The sequence below is a fragment of the Podarcis filfolensis genome (assembly GCF_964270895.1).
Source record: "Podarcis filfolensis genome assembly, chromosome: 9".
In the NCBI taxonomy this organism is placed as follows: Eukaryota; Metazoa; Chordata; class Lepidosauria; order Squamata; family Lacertidae; genus Podarcis; species Podarcis filfolensis.
The window spans coordinates 41,593,033-41,607,356 of NC_139610.1; the positions used below are offsets into that span (position 1 = coordinate 41,593,033).

General features: G+C 43.5%; 1 protein-coding gene across 8 annotated transcripts in view; it reads left to right on the forward strand.

Annotated features, from left to right (window-relative positions):
- Positions 1 to 14,324, forward strand: part of LOC310742458 (uncharacterized protein) — a 155,518-nt gene that overhangs the window by 10,024 nt on the left and 131,170 nt on the right. For 7 of the 8 annotated variants that reach the window (XR_014538456.1, XR_014538457.1, XM_083571989.1 and 4 more), the window contains one exon: positions 6,434 to 6,597. The exons of the other annotated variant lie outside the window; for it this stretch is intronic. Coding sequence is in view for 5 of the 7 variants with exons in the window: in XM_083571989.1 (XP_083428115.1) it covers positions 6,495 to 6,597 (103 nt within the window). In the remaining 2 variants the exon portion in view is untranslated. The remainder of the gene's footprint in view (positions 1 to 6,433; positions 6,598 to 14,324) is intronic. 8 annotated transcript variants of the gene reach the window in all.

Genomic DNA, 14,324 nt, shown 5'->3' on the forward strand with positions numbered 1-14,324 from the left:
CCACAGCGCCACCCGCATCCCTCTAATCCATGATTAGGCATTTGCTAATGTGGGGAAAGGGAAATGTGAATTGGGTAGCGCTTGACCCCAACCCTACAGAGCTCTCTGTGACCAGAGCAGCTGGAATGTGCTGCTGTGATCATTTGAATTGATTATGAGCTCATCCTTATACAGCCCCCATACTGTATTTTACATGATCCAAGGCATGCTCTTGGCCAGAAGGAGCTTAGTGTTGTTTGTGTATGGGATCTTCACAATGTGTGTTGGTCGTAGCATCGTGCTGTGCCAAACATTTAATCTGCACACCCACCCACCTTTCTCCATCAATTAATGAGAAAAGAAGACCTATAGCTCCTTGGCAGAACATAAACTTGGGGTGCAAAAGGGTCAACTTTCAATCCCTGGCACCTCTACGTATGGCTGGGGGAGATCTCTGTCTGGAATCCTGGGGCTCCTGCCAGTCAGTGTCAGTAGGACTGAGGCAAATGGAGCAATGGTCTGACAGTATAAGGCAACTTCCTTCATTAAGAAATTATCAGAGGGGAGATCAAATTTTAGTGAAATTCTCATGAGTGGGGCACAGGGCTTATCCTACTTTCAAGGTATCCAAGTATTGTTAGCAAGCATCCTTTGAATTATTTTATAGTGGTACCTCGGGTTACATATGCTTCAGGTTACAGACTCCGCTAACCCAGAAATAGTGCTTCAGGTTAAGAACTTTGCTTCAGGATGAGAACAGAAATTGTGCGCCACGGTGCAGCAGCAGCAAGAGGCCCCATTAGCTAAAGTGGTGCTTCAGGTTAAGAACAGTTTCAGGTAAAGAACGGACCTCTGGAACGAATTAAGTACTTAACCCAAGGTACCACTGTACATCTAATCTCTTTAATGCTCTACACTCTGCACCCTTCTCAGGTACCTGTGCTTCTTGAAAGCCCCATGGCATCCTCAGATGGGCTTTCCTGTAAGCTTGGGAGAGTGGGGAGGCTTCTTACTATCTATAGATTTGGCAGCTGTTTGTTGTTTTTATTTTTAATGTTAAATCTTTAATTTTTTTTAGAGGCATCAGTGTTGGATTTTTTTTTTTTAAGAGGTAACAGGAGGAACTTACCTTAAAAACAAAATCAGTGAGCCTATGATCAGTAACTGGTTTCCCATGGTTCAGCTGAAGCTGAGAGGAAGCTCAGGGTGTGCAAACAGCTGGGAAGACATGGAAGTGTTGGTGAAATGCTTAATGGAAAGGGAAGGGGAAACAAACTACCCATGTCTGCCTTGTAACAACAAGGTAAACTCCATCCCATGCTCGCCAAAAGTAGAAAGACATTATAAAGCACTCTGAGAATGAGGTAGAAAGCTGGAAGCTCCTTTCACAGGGTAGGAATTATTATTATTTTTGAGAAATTTGAGAACAGGTTTCAGAATAGCATGAACTGCTGAGAGGGGCAAGCAGAACTAAAACCTATATTCTGCTAACTCTGCTTAAAATCTTGTGAAATGCAGTGAAGACTTGCTTTGCTTACCCTTTATCCTTTTGTTAGTTTGTTTAAAATAAAAATGCTAGCATCAATGATACGGGGAGGCACACAATGGAGAATTGGGGGGAGCTGCTCAACATGTGTACAAGATGTAAAATATTGATTCTGAGACAACTCCCTTCAGAAGTTTGTATCTTAAAAGTGAATTAAGGGAGAGTTAACTGATTTAGAAAAACAAACAAGGCAAATGTGCTGTTCTAAAATGTTTCCAGACCAAATCCAAGCCTTTCCCAAATGTTTTTGCATGAATTCAGGCTTGTTTCTTTATTTTGTTTTGTTCCATCCTCTGTTTGGTTGTCTTGTGCTTCTCTGGTGGTCTCATGTTGGTGGCATGAGACAATATTATATTTGCCACCAGGTCTGTCTCTGTCTCATACATGCTCCTACTGGAGATATTTATGGACTCTTTCCCTCCTTTGTTTCAACAAAATACCAGAGAGGTTGCAGTGAACTCTTCCCATGTATTTAAACATCACCAAAAATTATTGTCCAATATGAGATATATGAGATCCAGAAATAGTCTGTCTCTCATTGTATGGATTGGAAAAAAATTAATGAAAAAAATTAACTATTTGACTGAAGTAACTGCAGACTTGCTTTTCATACAAGTTATGGTACAATCCAGAGTTGGGGATCATGTCACCCAGATACTGTTGCACTCTAACTCCCATCAGCCCCAGCCAGCATGATGGGTGGTACAGTGAAACATCTGGAGGCCCACAAGTTCTCCACCCCTACAAAAATCTCAGCTGAATTTCATTTTTTCCTAATACCTTTAAGGTGAATTTTCTGGATTTGGGGTCCCTGTGGAACTAGAAGCAATCTGTCAATCCCCTGGCAGCATATGACATCAGGTCACTGAAAATTCAAAGGAAGATTATTCCTTTGCAGTCCTGGCTCTTTCTTTGCATACAAGGCTTGGAACACTACAGCAGGGGTAGGGAACCTCTGAACTGTGGGCCATATCTGGCCCACTAGGGGTTCATATTTGGTCATTTCCCCCAAACCATGCCCACTTGCCCCACACCAGATGTCACATGTGATTTCAGGTGTGTGGCAAGTTGAGATGCAGCTGCCAATTCATAGGAAGCCTTAAAATGCACTCCCATTGGCAAGGGAAAGCAGAATTTGGCTCAATCATGCAGCCACTGAGAGCTGAAGCCTGCTGGATCAGGTGTGCTAGCAAGTTCTCCATTCTCACTCAGTCAATGCTTGCAGAAATCAGGCTTCATCTATTAGCTGATGAGCAGTAAAGTCAAAGCATAAGGCATTCTAAATCACCACACAGGGCTCTTTGCAAACCCTGCATGATGTCCTGACTTTGTAATCTCAAAGTGCCAAATCACCTGACAACATTATGATAGAGGTGACTGACAGGTGCCCCCATCTGTCCAATTTGGCCAATAAGGCTAGATCTGATACAAATCAGGCCCACAGAGCCAAAAAAGTTCCCCACTCCGTTCTACACTATAGAGCAAATGCTATGGTTGACAAGTTGCTCAGAGTGCGGTCATTGTTCTTGTTAGAAGATTTATTATTCATTCTTTAACATAAGTTTCCAAGGAGGGTCACAACAATTTAAAATACAACACTGAAACAGCTATAAAACTCACTGGGTGACCTTAGGCTAGTTACTGCTTTTCAGCCTCTTCACAAGCTTAAATGTGGAGTCGGAGTACCATGTAAACCGTATTGAGGTCCTTGAAGAAAAGGTAGAATATAAATGCTGTGGCCACAGACATGTGATCTGACAGTAAGTTTGGAGTAGCCCAATGCAAAAATCCTGAGGATCCATGTGGATCCCTGCTTTGTAACCACGTTTTTGCACCACTGCGGCCCCAGGCAACAGTGGGCGCGTGATTTTTTTGGTGCAAGATGTAGCCATGGACATGCTATGTGATCTGATGGTGCATTTGGGGTGACCCAGTGCAAAAATCCTGAGGATCCATGTGGATCCGTGCTTTGTAACCACGTTTTAAGTGGGGAGGGAAGGGAAAGCACTCAAGGGACAAGGAGCACGCGTGGGGTGTGTGGAGAAGGATGCTGCTAATAATGCAGGCGAGGGATTTAAGGGGAGAAGGAACATGCGTGGGGTGGGTGGAGAAGGATGCTGCTAATAATGAAGAAGAGGGGTATAAGGGGAGAAGGCTCCTCTCCTCTCCCACTTTGCTCCTTTAAAGCAAGCAGGCTCTGCTTTTCTCCCTCCTCCCTGCTCATCCCCAGCTTAGCGAGCTGAAAAACTTTGCTGTTATGTAGTGAGCTGAGTGGGGAGGAGAGAGGGACAGAGAGCCTGCTTGCTTTAAAGGAACCAACCGGACAGGAGCCGCTTACACTCGTGTAAGTGGCTCCTCTCCTCTCCCGCTTTGTTCCTTTAAAGAAGCAGGCTCTCTGTCCCTCTCTCCTCCCCACTCAGCGGCTCTTCTCCCGCTTTGCTGTTTCAAAGCGAGCCACGGAGGAGGGAAGGAAGGGGAACCATGGATCCTCTGCTCACGACTGCAGCAGATCCCCCCCGCCACCCGTAGGCATTTCCTCCATAACACGCACAGACATTTCCCCTTACTTTCTAGGAGGAAAAAAGTGAGTGTTATGGTGCAAAAAATACGGTAAATGCCCTCTCTAACATTGTGGAGCTCAGATATCTCCTGGCATACTGGGGAACTTCAGGCTCTGAAGCAAGAAGGACAATGGCTAGAATGCAGGTGGCAAAAATTCCTGAATGAATCTGACTGAACATGAGTACGAGCACATCTTTGTGTCTTCCATGTAGCGGTGGTGATAGCAAATAAGGCTTCTTTCTCCACTACCATAGCATCCTCAAGTACCAGATGTCTTCCTTCACATTGACCTGCCTATGTTCTAAGAGCAGCAGATGAGGCCCTCCTGGTAGTCCCTCCACAGGTGAGATCTAGGAAGAAGAATCTTCCATCACAGCCTATTGCCAGCTTCAGAGAATGCTGAGGACATCACCGCCTTGGTATTTCCTCTTGAAATGAACGGTGGTATATAACAAACTAAATAAATAAAATCAGTTGAGGGCAGGCTTAAAAGCTAATTTGTAGATCCCCAAAAGGTAAAGAGCATGTTCAAAAAAGGTCTCGACCAAAATAGCTTTCCAGAGATGGGATGCTTTAGATTTTCCTGGTTCAGCAAAAAGGCTTGGCCATAGCTATGCTGTCAAAGAGGAGGTATGCAGCCCTGTTAGAACCATGTCACATTGTGACAAGAGGCATGCAATGGCAATTTTTCATCTCTCAACTTAAAACACAGAAACAAACAAGCAAACAAACAACTGCTGCTACTAAGAGAAACATTTTTGATGGCTAATGAATAAAGACTGAGATATACAGGTCCCACGAGGTCTTTAAATTTGTAACAGAAATACCAGAAAGACAGTAAACAAAGCTATAACAATAAAGGAATAGCAGTCTATGAGTTACAGCTAGTGAAAACAGAATGGATTTATAGGAGACAAATTTATTGTTAGGAATTATGCTTGGAAAAAGGTCTGGCTTTGATGCAAAGCCAGAAGCCACCAATAAGATGCTTCAGATCCCTTGATGTGGGTACCTGGGCTGCAGATTGCAGAGCATTGTGTGGTTTCAGACCAATAGTTTTAAGGGGTCAAAACAGAGTATGAGTAACGGGCAAGGGTGGAAGAGAGATTCTTATCTATAAAATTAAATCACAGGCAGAAAAGTAGAATAGTCTCAAATCTATATAACAAATAAACTCTAGTATGTTTTCTCATTTGAAAAAAAAAAGAGAGCATGCCTTAGAAAGGCTCCCTTGAACTTTCCATTGCTTAAGGAAGGAGGGAAGAAATAACATAGCCTCTCAAAATGATATGTTAAAGGGGGGGGGTTTCAATCATCTTCTTTGTGTGTGGCCTACTTTTTACTGAGGTAACAAACCAGTATCTGGGGTGTATCTGCAGACTGCAGGTGGAGACTCTCATAGTTTAGAAGTTTCTCCATACAAACGGAGGAAAAAATTCTTCCACATAGAGAACTAGCATGTCAGGAAAAAGGCAAACCTGGGGTGGGCAGAAGGTGATCAGTATCTGTGAGATCTGCAGTAGATCACCAAGGATTTCTGTCTCCCTATTTAGGAAATCCTTTTTGACATGATTATGAACTTGGTTTTTGTACTGGAAAAAAATCACGGCACCTAGTTCCTTCACTCTTCCATCGCCACCGCTATGTTTCAACCAGCCTCAGCTTTGTTCTAGTAAAAAGCAAGAAAATCTCTCAAGTCTGCTATCCATCCAATACCCCTTTCCTTTTGCACCAAGTTTCCATCTAGTCTCCAGCTAGATGGCTAGTCGACAAATTCAGAAAAGGAGCTATCACAGAGTTCTAGAGAACACTAGTTCTTCAGTTATGACTGTGGAGGAGCCAGGAGCAGATTCCAGCATCTATGGGACTGAACTTTGGCCCAGTAGCCAGGACCTCACTTGCAAGCTACTAGAACCCCTGGAATTAGATACAAAGCCATACAACAACAAAAAACCCCCTAAATTGGACACACACTCCTCAAGAACTTCTATGCTCTCCATGGGAAACTTCATGACCTTATAGCCTCTGCCACCAGAGATGCTAGGAAACCCACTTTGAAAGAATGGGATGGCAACAAGGACTCCAAGCAAAGGGGCTATCCCTTTAAAAATGTCCAAGTGTGGGGCAGACCCTGGATTAGTAGTAGGGACAACAGGGATGTAAGGTCTGGTTCTGCAGAACAGTAGTAGGAACATCAGTATGGGTGGTGAAATTGCACTCTAGCCTCCCCCACAATGCAAGCTCAGCTATAGGAAAGATTTAGCATAAGAACAGAAAAGCCTGGAAGATCAGGCTGGATCTGTCCTGCCCAGTAAGGATTTACCTCTGCTTTAAATCTCTGTATAGCGACTTCCTGGGAGGTGGGGCTTATCTGGGAATCTGCTTTCAAAGGGTTTTAAGGACAGTGATGAGGAGAAGGTGGGCCCACATACAGGATCTTGTCCAAGGCCTCCCCCAAACCTGGAGTCAACAGTGGTTGCTACTAGACCATGCTGTAGCTCAGCTTCCAGGTATGCCTTGAGTTTGCCAAGGCTTAATTGATTACACTGAGAATGGTGGGTTGTCACATCACACTATCATGTCATTGTTAAATACCACTCCGTAGTTCATGGCTTTTATATATGGCTGGAGATCAAAGGCACTGGTATTTTCTCCAGATCCTTTAAGTCCGGTGGACTTAAACATAGTGAGGCTCCAGCCTTAAGAGCACTAAACTAGAAAGCAAGCCCAGCTGATCCCACTGGGACTTAACTTCTGAGTAAACAGGGTTGCACTGTGACATAACTAATGGCGAGCAATTTAACATACAATTTAGCATATGACAAGTCAAGGCAGTCTGTGGCAAAGTTTTATGAGAATATTATAGACTGCTGAAATCAAAACACACTTGTAATAGAAGACAGGCCTTCTACAACCGTAAGTACCAAAGTATGGGCACACTTTTTCCACAGTAATCTTACTCCATACAGGTCATTTGTCAACATTTTTGTGTGCTGCATAATGGTATTGCACAGCATGGTTGCCTTTTGAGATAAATTCAGCTGCTGTACTCTCCCCTTGACCCTTTGGATGAAATGTACAATAATTTGATTCAGAATGATTTGACTGAGCAACAGAAGACCCCACCTTCTTGACACAAGTGTTAATGTGATAGATCTGGTAGTTGCTGGTTTTTCTTAGTCATTTGATATTTCCACTTTTTGTTGAAGCAAGAGAGCATAAGACATAAATGTAAATTCTTTTGCTTCAATAAGCCCAAACTTCCAAACTTCCAAACCTCAAAACCTGGGCTTTTGCCTTAGCTCAAGTTTCATTAGTATTAATTATTTTCATGCACATATTTTCAGCACTCAAATTCAGTACGTTGTGAGAAAGTTTTGGCATTGATTTGACTTTTTTTTTTAAAGAAAAAGGCTTTACACAGATTGGTTAGTCACACCTAAAATGGGTGCACAGTAAGAACTGTAAAGTGTAATATAATAAACACAGCATATTTATTTATTTATTTATTTATTTATTTGGTTTTAGATTTGTAAGCCATTGGAGGTGTGGATTTGATTGAGAGTCTCTTTTATAGGCATCCAGGTATTGGATCAAAATGCTTTGGTAAAAAATAAGCCCACTGAATCTAGTGAAATAAGTTAAATTCAAAAGTTCACACACACTGAACTAGTTTTTTTTATTTAAAAAAAGTATGTGTGCTTCAGTGGCGTAGCGTGGGGGGTGCAGGGGGGGCCGGCCGCACCGGGCGCAACATCTGGGGGTTAGGGTTAGGGGGCGCAAATCCATGGGTTAGGGGGCGCAAATCCACGGGTTAGGGGTGCAAATTACTTGCCTTGCCCCGGGTTCTGACAACCCACGCTACGCCACTGGTGTGCTTACCAGCCAAAAAAATCAAAAGATAAGAACAGGGGAATGGGAGCTGGCTAGCAGGCCATATCTTTAGCTCGCCTACCTCCTATGGGTCAAATTTGACTTGTGGGTGGGGCCGCTCACCTGCCAGTCACCTGGCATCACAATGATGTCGGCTGACGCTGGTTGGGACTTCAAAACATCACACAAAGCTTGCAAAGAACTATGCACAGTGCTTCGATGAGCCACTGATCACCAGGCTTGAAGTAAATGCCCACCTGCTGGTGGGCAGCAACTTCAAGCCTGCATTCCGCTTGAACTGACTTCCCCACAGGGAAGTCGATTGCATAGTCAATCCTCCAGGCTTAAAGTCACCACTCAGCAACCAGCTTTCTGCGAGGATGTGGGAGGATTTAAGTCACACAACCGTGTCTCTACCTGCCTCATCCCTGATGCCACATATGAGGTCATGGGCTAAGCTGGGACACATGCCAGGTCAAATTTTAGTCACTAGAATATTAAATCAATAGCTAGATAAGGGCCAGAAGGAAGCTATGTAGTGTGAGCTCTTCTCACTACTGATGCTGGTTACTATTATTTATGGAACCATATTTGTTTTGGCTCTACTAAGATAGACTTTAGAGTTCTGCAGATGTTAAATGCACACAAAAAAAGCAAGCTGAGGATGGGGCTGCAGTGCATTGGTGGGCCCACCCCAATTTTGTTCCACTCCTGTCATGTCTGAAATAACACTTGTAAATATGATAGGTTGCTTCAGACCTTGAAGTGAATAAGGTCAGTTGAGATGGATCCTGCTTTGACTACTGTATATCCAGTTTTCTAATTTCTATGGTCAATTGCCTTTTTACCACAACCCACAGGAGAGATATTTCATCATCAAATTGCCAGTTCAAAAGCAAATGAAATTTTGCTACTGTTTATTGTTATATTTATATTCTCATAGTAATTAATTACTGCATTAAAAACATTGTTATATATTTGCTGGCCCTGGGGCCTAGCAGTTGATGGTGCAGGATATACATTTTACATAAATAAATGCATCTTGGTCAGCCTTAATTTGTATATTTCAACCAAAGACCACATTATGGAATGTTGATGGATTTTGGTGTCTCTGCTGGACTACATTCCTCAGGTTTTGCACAAGACAGTTGTCTGGTTATATATTGCTGGAAAAGGATTAAAATAGTCTACAGGGTAGAAGGAAGCCCATAAAATGACTTCTCCTCAAATCTACCATAAAGGCTTTGCTTTAACCCTGCTTTGTGTTTTGAAATCCATGAAAATTGTTAAAACCATGACAAATCGCAAACTTTGTAGGTGCTCTTCATTAAAAGCGCCATGAAGCAGTGCTAAGTGAATGAATTAACAAAAGACAATCCAGCAAGTTGCCCTTTCACCTTTTGACACTGCATATCCAGGTCACAAGGTGGTGTAGACTGAGGGTCAGACATTGTGATAATGTAAATTAGTAGCAGTGCTTTGATGTGAAAGGTGATGGCGAAATTTGCCCTTGCTGAATCACAGGGTACATCAAATACATAACATGAAAAGTCAAAATATTATAAATATTATATATAATATAAACATTTTTATTTAACAATACCCATGTTTCAGTTGCTACTAATCTATAATGAGCATTTCCAGGTGTGTTTTTTTTTATTTTCACCTCTTTCAAATGAAGCTAGCATCTCTGCCTAAATATGCCAGCATTATCCCCACTTTCAGCCTTCCTATATTTTATCTCAAGTGTGGAGGAGAGTGTGTTGGCATACATAGCCCAAATGGGACCAGGCACGCTGAGGACGGAGGGACTGGCATGCTTGGAGGAACACCAATAAGTACAAGAGAAGCAGGAAAATTGCTTGTCAGGTGACAACCAGCCCAATGACAACTGGGCATGCATTGAGTTAGCAGGATAACTGGGAGATAAGGAAATGAAATATGCCAATGAAGAAGAGGGTGTGGCTGAGGCAGTCCAGGAGGGAGCCTAGGGCCATAGCCCAGCTGAGAGAGAAGCCAAGTGGCGGCAGAGGAAGCCTCTCAGGCACCTAGGGCAGTGTGCCCAGGGGCGAGGCGAACCGCCCATAGGGGTAGGGCACAGTGCCCATAGGGACGGAACAGGGCATGGCATCCTGTGCCATTGCTATGGACACTGTGCGTGCCATCCCGTCCTGTGCCCTCCCTATGGGCGCCGTAGCGTCCCTATTGATGCTGCGTGCCCTGTGCTATCCCTATGGGTGCTGCGTGCCATGGGGCACGCAGAGCCCATAGGGACAAGACGGGGCATGCAGCACCCATACGGGATGGGGTGTGTGGCGTCCATAGGGATGGGTTGCGCAGCGGGGCCTCAGCCATCCTACAACTTGGGGGGAGGCAGTGGGCAGACAGTGCGGAGCCTGCAGGCACTGAGATGTGTGGCTCATGCACGCTGCAGGTGACGAGTGCCGCCTGCCATTTTATCACCCCCCATCAGGGTGACACCCAGAGCGGACCGCATCCCGCGCACCCCTCTCCCCACGCCCTGAAGCCAAGAAGGTAGGGTGGTGATGGAAAGGAGGAGAGTCGAAGAGGACAGCTCTACTTCTGTGTCTCTTCCTGTCCCGTCCTTCACTCCATTTATCTCCTCTTTCCTCCCCAGACAGAAATGATCAGAAGATTGAGAAAGAGATACACACATATATTGAAGGTGCAGAGAAAACCACTCACAGTCTGGATAGGTCATTTCTTGGTTTTCAGTGTTCCCAGGGTTGGAATTGAGAGCTGCCCATATACAGTACATCAGTAGAGAAATCCACAATTTTAACGTAGCTGTAGGGCTGATAACAACTGTGTCCAACACAACTCTGAAGGTAGGAGCAAAAAAAGTTGGGCAAGTTCCTGCTCTTTCAATCTTGAGTCTTATTTAGTGTGGGTCACTCTAAAAAACAAACAGGCCCTGTCCTGCTAACACAAATTCTGAAGGAAATGCTGTTTACTGTCTCCATTTTGCAGGTTGGAAGGGGCTGTGGCTGAGGGCTTTGTGGCAAACTGCAATATTCAATGTGAATTACACTGCTGAACAGGTTGAGTGGTTCACAAGAGCCCTGCAGTGTCATCCAACAATATTTAGACCCCTATTGCACTTATGCTGAGAATAGCCTACAGTAACCTTTCAACATAGTTTATTGTTAATATTGCAGATCAGGCTGATGCTAGTTTCAGTTTCCATTACCTACCCGACCTCTCAGTTCTCAACAGTTCTAAAATTGCATGCAAAAGCCGAGTGCTCCATAGAATTTCATTCAGAGTGGGTTGAGTTTTAAACGATGTGTTCTAAAACTAAGCAAAATGAAGCAAGAGCAGGGACTCCTGTCAGTCTGATGATAACTTGTTTCCCCAGCCCTCTCAGCCATAGATTCAGGTGACACACATGCACATTCACCTGGGGTGCTACAGTGCATTTTGTTGCAGGCTCCCCTTCAGCTATCTCTATTCTTTCAGTGGTTTCTTACACATGTTTTATGCAATTGCTGACTCTAATCAAGATTTTAAATCCTCTTTTGTTTCCAAGTGTGTTTGTTTTGCTTTTGGCAGGGTGATGCTCAGACTTGGAGGAATTTCTGAGCATCTCTCAGCTACCCTTGGTGCAGAGGATGACCATTCTTGGGGAACAGTACCAGTCTGAGAGCCACATGCATGCACCAATGTTGTGAGTCAGAGTATAAAAAGAACTCTCATAAAACAGGCATACTTTTTTCTCCCCCTCCCCAAGGCAAAGTCCAATACAATGGAGAACAAAGTGAATTGTTTCAAGCATCTGTATCTTTCCCCCTTCTCATGTATGGTTTGAACTTTCATCCCTAAAACATCTATGCTCGGCTTGTGTAATAGGATTTTGGTGGCAGTTGGCTGTGCATAACTGAGGGTAGAGTTTGGCCCAAAGTACATGGGAAAACAAAGAAAAGTATGTTGTATATTTTATTGGGTTTTGCTGAACATTTTTACAAAGCCCAGCAGAGTCTCATTAAGTTTCTCTTATCCCTACTAAGGAGGGAACAATTCCTGTTCCCCTCCTTGTGGCAGCAGACAACAGAGTTTAAGCTGAAATACAGCCAGTGTGGTGTAGTAGTGTGGTGTAGAGTGCTGGACTAGGATTTGGAGAAACTTGGGTTCAAATCCCCACTTAGCCATGTTTGAACTTGACATAGTCAGTACCTTTCTCACACTAAGAAAACATGGTTTTTGTGCAGAAAAATGAAGAAAGGGAGAGAACCAAGTATGCCACTTTGAGCTCCATGGAGAGAAGCCAGGATAAAAGTGTACTATACAGAAATAAACAACTCAGGATTGGAGGTGTATTGAATGTAAAATAACTTCAAGGCTATACAAAAAAACCAGAGGACGTAGGTATGGCGTATTCATCCTGATTTGCTTGTGCAAAGCTTACACAGTAAGATTATATCTGGTCTTTATTTAGCATTCATTCTGATTTGTTTGCAGGGTAGTCATATGACAATGAACATTCCTCTTGCATTCACCCTCATTTGTTTGCAGGATGTTTATATATCTTCCCATTAGTCATTCACTCATCCCACACTTTTCAATGCATTCCCCCATCACTTTTCAAATCACAAATAGTCCAGTTCTTTTTAAAGTGGATTTGTTATGCTCGGGCAACGGGTCCCTTTATTCCGCTTTAATTGCCGAAACCTACAATTAACAGTATGCGTTTGAATCCCTTCCACAAAACAGAGCAGTCCCAAGAAATGTTTGGAAGAAATAAGGTATGGGCATAACTGAAATGTCATCTTTCTGTAATACTTCAGTTTTATACCTCTCCATGATGTCCCCCCCCCCATTGGACTCTCAGTCTTATATTTTTTTCTGCATGTCCAAAGCTTCAGCAACTGAATATGGGTCTTAAACTGTAAACATTTTGAGGGAGTGGTTAGTGTTTCCTTTATTTCCAAAGGATCATATTTTCTACCCCTTATGCATGTCATAGTATAGCCTTATGCCAACGAAGCCTTGCATAAGACACAAATTGGTCCAAACCTCAAATTATGGTCTTAGATGCCCCAAACTGCTGGCTCTTTTTGTGCTGTAGCAAGCAGCCATACTTTTGTTCCGAAGCTAAAAAATAAGTAGTAGTCTTTGACCATGTACCATGGAGTGGCTCTGCCTAATGATGAGTTGATTTTTTGTGTGTTGGATTGAACAAGATCCTACTAACCTCAGGTGCAGAAGTACAGTCATAAAAGGTGTGGATTGGGACTGTGGCATGGGGCAGAAGGGGTTTAACATTTGCACTGATTGCACTTCTTATTCAGAATACCCACCCACCCCACCCCAGTTGCTATTTGATTGGATTAGGGGGCCTCCATTTGCACCTGTTGGTGAGATAAGCCTGTGGCTCTTGCGGAGTAGGAAGACATTTCTGAACTGAAATCTTCCTAAGGGAAGGAGAAGTGGGAAAGTTTTGGAGAATAGAAGTCTCCCCAGGAAGCCCACCTGGTGCTCACATTGCTGTCTTTTTGGCATATGGGCTGGATCTAGGCACATCAAAGAAGCATTTCAGTTTAAAGCGTTGTAAATTTAAACAGGGAAAACAGGTAGAGAAAAACGGGACTGCACGCCGCCATCTGGTGGCACAATATAATATCACACATACAATGCATGTAAATCACTTTTTCTTTACCAGTCTAGCTGACTCCCCGGTTAATACCTTTCTGTTATCCCAAGTCTTAAGATCTGATCCAAACCCCTGTGGTGTAGTTGGTGGTAATCTGGTGGTTGTTTTCGTTCTGTGCTGTATGTAGTCTTTTATTGTGCTGGCTTTTCTAATTTGAGTCTTTATGCTGGCCGCCTCAAGTCAATTGCGGTTTTTGTTGCCGTATGATTTTTATTGCTATATTTTTATTCTCTTTATTTATATGGCGCCTAGAACAATTATTTTATGAGACATCTCGTAAATATAATGTGCTTGGAAGAAGCGAGTTGTGTTATGCACTGCCTTGTCTGAGATATGTTATGATGCCTTTTTCTTGGTGACCCTTTAAAACAGCTGCTACTCTAGCAGCTGCTCTAAGAGTAGTGGAGCACATTTCCCACCAGCCTCTCAAACAGATGTAACAGAGAACAAGGCTGTATAGAAGCTGGAATGTCGACATATGGATCTTTCCATTGTCAGGCACTAGCTCTGTTCAGGTCAGCTATCCATGTAGAATCAGTGTAGGTGAGGGGGGTTGGGACTGTCTGCTGTCTCCACCTCTGCATTTTGGACAGAGCTTGGGCATGCTCAACAAGGGATGGGTGAACCTGCCAATTTTGATTTCTCTCAGTTTCTCATTCTCCCAATCTTCAGTTCAGTTCTCCACATTTCGAC